Source organism: Arachis duranensis, chromosome 3 (assembly GCF_000817695.3).
Source record: "Arachis duranensis cultivar V14167 chromosome 3, aradu.V14167.gnm2.J7QH, whole genome shotgun sequence".
In the NCBI taxonomy this organism is placed as follows: Eukaryota; Viridiplantae; Streptophyta; class Magnoliopsida; order Fabales; family Fabaceae; genus Arachis; species Arachis duranensis.
The window spans coordinates 8,355,785-8,362,510 of record NC_029774.3 but is presented as its reverse complement, the minus strand read 5'-3'; the positions used below and the strand labels follow the sequence as shown (position 1 = coordinate 8,362,510).

The 6,726-nt window shown below is 25.6% G+C and overlaps 1 protein-coding gene across 1 annotated transcript in view; it reads left to right on the top strand.

Annotated features, from left to right (window-relative positions):
• Positions 1-1,677, top strand: part of LOC107477353 (4-coumarate--CoA ligase 2-like) — a 5,769-nt gene extending 4,092 nt beyond the window's left edge. The window contains exons 4-7 of the mRNA XM_021137575.2: positions 451-596; positions 891-958; positions 1,353-1,455; positions 1,564-1,677. Coding sequence (XP_020993234.2) covers positions 451-596; positions 891-958; positions 1,353-1,455; positions 1,564-1,677 — 431 coding nt within the window. The remainder of the gene's footprint in view (positions 1-450; positions 597-890; positions 959-1,352; positions 1,456-1,563) is intronic.
• Positions 1,678-6,726: the final 5,049 nt, after the last annotated feature.

The window sequence follows — 6,726 nt, the reverse complement described above, 5'->3', positions numbered from 1 at the left end:
TTTAATATAATTTTATTTATTTTATAAATAATTATTCAAATATTCATACACAATCTTAAATCAAATGAATAAATGATTTATCAAATACAAAAAATATTTATCACTTAGAAAAATATAATATTCTTTCTCTCTATCTCCCTCCTATATATTTTGAAATATCAGCTTGTTCCTTTTTTATTTTTCCAAAAATCGAACCAATATATTAAAACAGATTGGATACTAATTTTCTTATTTTACAATTTCACAATATTTAAAGATATAGTATATAGAAGAATGAAGAACACCAAACAACAATATTTGGATTTAATTATTTTTAGAGAAACTCTTTTATAAATTGAACGGCAAGTTACTATCTTTTTGAATTATATATATGTTCTTAATTTCATGTTTTTTTCATTAACACATGATACTTTATGATTAAACAATTAATGTAACAAATATATTGTGTAGGATATCTGAATAATGAGAAGGCGACAGCAGAAGCAATTGATGAAGAGGGTTGGCTTCATACCGGTGATATTGGGTATGTGGATGATGATGATGAACTTTTCGTTGTTGATAGACTCAAGGAGCTCATCAAATTCAAAGGCTTTCAGGTATATATTCTTAATTAATCTACATATTTTTATTAATGGATTTTCATGTTAAATACGATACTAACATTTTCAAAACAAATATAATGCAATCCACGCGTTGATTTAATTTCTAAAATAATATAACATGATTAAAGCATTTTTAGTAACACCAATTGGCGATTTGATTTTGATAACTACTGTAATCTTTTTAAAAAATATTTTACTTAGTCTCAAAAGCTAAATATAATTAATAAATTAATATCATGGTAATTATGCTTATTATTATTCCTTTAATTTTATCATATACAATATTAGGTAGCTCCGGTAGAACTTGAAGTCCTTCTTATGAGCCACCCTTCCATTGAAGATGCAGCTATTGTCCCGTAAGTATATATAATTATATATAGGTTTAATTATTCTTTTAGTCTTTATAATTTCGTAAAATTTTTAGTTAGGTTCTTTTTTTTTATAATTTAGTTCTTGTACTAAATTTTTTTATGAAGTCATCTAACTTGAACCATTCTACTAGTGAATAGAGTAGCACATGTAATATGCTTATGTATATTTTTTTTTCTATTTTATTGATGCATTGGCTCCGGCAGAACTTGAAGGAATTCTCATGAGCCACCCTTCTATTGAAGATGCAGCTGTTGTCCCTAAGTATACATATATAATTATATGTATCTTTGAAATTAATTAAGCTAGCTATTAGCTAATTATTATTATTGAGTAATAATAAGTAATTAAATGGTTTGTTGCACACACATGCATATATAGGCAAAAAGATGATGTAGCTGGTGAAGTACCAGTTGCTTTTGTGGTGAAGTCATCAAATGACCCTATTACTGAAGATGCTGTAAAGGACTTTATAGCTAATCAGGTAAATTATATAATATATATGATGTATATTAATTAATTGTATTTGATAAAAAGATAATTAATTAATAAGACAATGCATGACATTTTTTAATTTAATTTGTGTGAACAGGTAGTATTTTACAAGAGGCTACATAGAGTAATTTTCATTGACGCAATCCCAAAATCTTCAATCGGCAAGATATTAAGAAAAGAACTCAAAGCAAAGCTCGCTAGCTACCATTAAATTCGCTGCATTTAGTTTGTTTCTTATTCTATATACAAAGTCAATGATGATGTCAATGTGTCTTTGTATGTTTTATCCCTATGATGGATTGAAGACTATGATTATTATTATTATAATAAATTAATCGAGTGATCACACATTTAATTACTTAGATAAGTACCGAGAGTCTAAATTTCCATCTTATATATATAGTAAATTATTAGGCAGAAACTCACCTGCAGTCGACTGCAGGTGAAGTTGCTTCTAGATGGCTGATACGTGTTACTATATGGTTTAAAAAAAATCGGTTTATTTTATATAAATGATTTATTTTAAAAATTCGGTTTGAATTGGATGAAGCAGTTACTTTTATTCCTTTCTTCTTCGTTTCGCACGTAAAATTCGTTCTCTTTCAATTCCTTTTTCAGAATTAATATAAAACTTTCAATTAGGTATGTTCCTTTTATTTATATTTCTTAATCAAATTTATTATTTTAAATGTATTTCTTAATTTATGTTTTTATTCATTCCTCTGTGAATGATGAAAATTATTTAATAAATATGTACATATTTATGTCATCACACTATTTTGATGTTCAGAATCATAAATGCCAAGATAATTCATGGCAATTTTATGTGATGGAAGATAAAAATATAATTATGGTATAACGTAGACTAGTTGATAGCATGAGCATTGTTGAAATTTTGGCATGATCTCTTTCATATTTGTTATATGTCTCTTTAGTTGGTGATGTTATAGTTTATTGTGATGATATGATGGTAGTTTAATTGTATGAGTTAGGTCCTTTTTATTTGGTTGAATTTTTTCTATGGTTATCCTATTCTTGATGAGAATGTCAAAATAAATATTTTCATTAGTTAGTTCTTTTTTTTTCTCTATTTTTGAATCAATTTTATTTTGAAAAAATTTATTAAAAATTTTTGTTGTAGACAAAATTAATAATATTATGTTCAATTATTTAAGGAGACCAAATTAATATTTTGATTAGATACTTTTGTTTTACTGAAAATAAATTCTAATTTCATTAAAAAATAAATTCTAGTTGATAAGTAAAAACACAAAAACGTGCATGACAGTGAAATCATAATTTCTAGACAAATAAATTATAGTCTTATTATCTTAAAAAAATAATTTATTTATAGAATAATATTGAAAAATCAACAATAATTTGCATGAAAATAGTTTATTAGTAAAATAAAATTTAATTGATTGATTACCATAAAATTTAATTTAACGATAAATTTGCAATTGAACATATTTTTACAGCTTAATTTAAAATTTGTTTACAGCTTAATTTAAAAGTAACTGAAAATGTAAGTTATGGGAAACAAAACAAAACTAATCAAGAAAATAGAAATAGAGACACAAAAAAAACGACAGATGATATCATTTATGCCATTCCTATAAAAAAAAATCGTGAATTTTGTTTTTTGTTCAGAATACTAAATTTTACTTTTTCAAATAATTTGTATACATATATTTGATAAAAATTAAATAAAAAAAAAGTTTCAGATAAATTTAAAGAAAAATTGGTCAATATGAATGAAGAAAAAGAACATATCAAATTCATCTGTTAGGAATTTAGGAATAACACGCAGAAAAAAATTTAAATTATTTTAAAAGTAGTTATTTGATCTATTTAAACCGGTTTTTTTAAATAAACCATTTCTATAAAATAAATCGATTTTTTTAAACCATACAGTAATACGTGTCAACGATCCAGAAACAACTTTCCACTGCAGGTGAGTTTCTACCAAATTATTAATCAATAATACACCTTTAAATAATATCCATTAAAATACAGATAAAGTATTAAATTAGTGTTTTACGTTTGGACGTAATCCTATTTTAATTCTTAAAATTTAAAATATCCTATTTGAATTAAAAAAAATTATTTAATTTTAATATAGTCCAACTGTGAGATCAAAATTAAATAATTAACGAAAAAATGTCCTATATGACAACAATACAAAAATAAAGTCGATAATATAGAGAACAAGTACAAGCTCTAGAGACACAAAATCAACTATAGATGCATTAATATATTTATTTATCATTCTTCTTACAATTTAAATAAAATATTTTCTATATAACTAAAAAGAATGATAAATAAATGTATTGATGCATTTACGGTTCATTTTGTGCCTCTGGAACTTATACTTGTTCTCCAAATTATCGACCTTATTATTCTTATACTGCGGCTATGTAAGATATTCCGTTAATTATTTAACTTTTATCTCACAATAGAATTGCATTGAAGTTAAATGAAACCTTTTTGGATTCAAATATATCACTTTTGTTGGGCCACCATGAGGAGCTTTTGACCATCGGAAAGATTTTGGGGAAGAATCAAGTGAGAGAATATAAGATGAGAAGATACCACATCCAACTCAAAACCCATCTTATGTTCTCTCACTTGATTCCTCCCCGAAATTTTTTCGGTACGGTGTCCCAACAAGTGGTATTAGAGCCAATAGTTAATCGGACTGGTTTTAACTTTTAAGGGGTATTCAAGGTAAAACATCAAAAGTTTTTCTGTCAAAGGTGGTCCCGGTAGCGTATCCCACGGTATTTTACAGTGATGTGATAGACGAATACTCATATGTGGTGGAGGAGCTATAGGGGAGTTGATGCTTGATGTGGAGACTCACACTTGAAGGAGAGATTGTTAATGTTACAAGTGTGAAGTGTGTGAAATTAGTCTCACATCGAAGAAAATAAGAAAGATTGAGGAATTTATAAGATGAGAGACACATTAATTTGACCTCTTAAAGTTTTGAGTTGGATGTAGTGTCTTCTCATCTTATGTTCCCAACAACCTTAACAGAATTACGCCTAAACGTAAAAGACCAATTTAATACTTTACCCTCAAAATATTATGCATTTGGTTTATAATACTTGTCATGTAAATTGGTTAATTCCTCTATAAATTTTGACTAACCTTTCTTTTTTTTAAAGAAAAGAAAAAGGAAATTGAGTAACCTAAATATCAAGGATTGGTTATAAAATTATTTAAAAATATCTTTATTAATAACTAATTTATTATGTTTATAGTTCATAATCGTTTATTATTTCCTAATTTATTATGTTTATATATTCTTCATGAAACAAAAAAAATTAATTAATTAAAATGTGGTAAAACAAAGATAGACATTTGCTTATAAAAAAAATTATTGTGTTATCTAAAAAACAGATATGGATGTATCTGTCTTATTTTAATTGCACTTTGGCTTGTTGAACTCATCACAATTGTTAAGGGCCATTTTTCTCTTAACGAGTGAAGGAAAGGGTATTTTATTGGTTACTCCAATTAATATACTAATTAACTAAATGTTAACTTTCACCTTTCATTTATTTCAAGATATCATAATTTGCTCAACTAAGTAATTAATTAAGTTTATATTTCCATTCATGTAAACTCCTATAAATCTTATTTAATTAGAACAAAAAATGACTAAGCCAGCAGAGTCACTTTTTTTCACTCTCTTGTTCACAATTTCATTGCTGATGCATGCTCAGTCTTGTTACAAACAGGAATATATTAGTACAAGCTATTTTCAATTTAGTGTAGACAATAATTAGCAATAAATGCAAAAATCATAAAGTATTATATGTAGATGTAGATGTATATTGTGAATTGGTAATGTTAAAGAAAAAAAAAAGTCAGAATTTCTTTTATTTAACATAATAATTAATAAATATTAAATAAAATAAGTTATAATTGATTTTAGCTAATTTTTTTTGTTATTAAATAATTTTTATTGTATATACAGGGAAAAAGAAATAATAATTGGGATAAATTCTCCACACAATCATGATATCATTTAAAAGTTTGTTTCTCTAATATAATTTTAGATTAGATATTTTGATTTTTAATGAATTTATATTATTCTAAAGATCTATAAAAATTATTTTCGTCAAATAGATTGATCACTTTATCAATATCAATAAAATTTTTAATATACATGAAAAAATAAATTTCTAATCGATTTTATTATAAAATAATTAGATAAAAAATATCATTGTAAGATAAATTATTATCTTCAAAAAAAGAATCAATCCCAAAACTTTTATGGTAACAAAGAGAAAAAATTTTATATCTAAATTTTTTTAAGAACCAAGTTGGGTGCTTACACTAAAAATTATTATAAGATGCTATATATATATAGTTATGATACAAATATTCCACAAGCTTTCATTATTCAATATATTGTTATTGAGGAAGTTTAGAACTTGAAAATTGTGATTGTAGCGTTGATGCAGCAAAGGAGTCATTGATTTACAGTTATGGAAGAAGCTTTAATGGGTTTGCAGCTATGTTATCTGAAGAAGAAGCTGCCATAGCAAGTTTCTCAAGTAGAGGCTCCTTATATATGCATGTCTTGGACATAGCCTTTCAGTGGTGCTAAGTTTGCTGATGATAACCAGATTCCTTGTTAACACACCAAAAAATCTCAATATTCATAGCATTTCGAATTATGTGACTTTGTGTTCTTATATGGAAAACTTTAGGGAAAACTCTAGGGGGCAGCAGTTTTATTGAATTTTAGCTAGTATGTAACCAGTAGAGAAAGGTGAGCCATTGGATGAAATCTCACACCAATCTCACATCATCAAATTATCATTGATGGCTAGTTGATGGCTAACAATCACAAAAATTGTTGGCCCTATATTTATTTACGTACCCTACATATTTTGTTTAACAATATATGCTTAGCATTAATACAATAATATTCACATATATGAATACTAATATAATATTGATTTAACATATGATTATTAATATATAGTATTTAGCATTTATACAATAATATCCTACATACGATAATAATTTGCTATAATTAAAAAAGGTAAAGTATATTTTTTGTCCCTAATGTTTGTTAAAAATTTTAAAAATATCCCTAAGTTTTAATTTGTTTCAATTTTATCCTTTAAGTTTTCGATTTGTATCAATTTTATCCTTATAATTAATTTTTAGATAATTAATATTTTTCTTTCCAATTATACCCCTTGTCTATCCCCCTCCAACCATCATCATCATCACACCC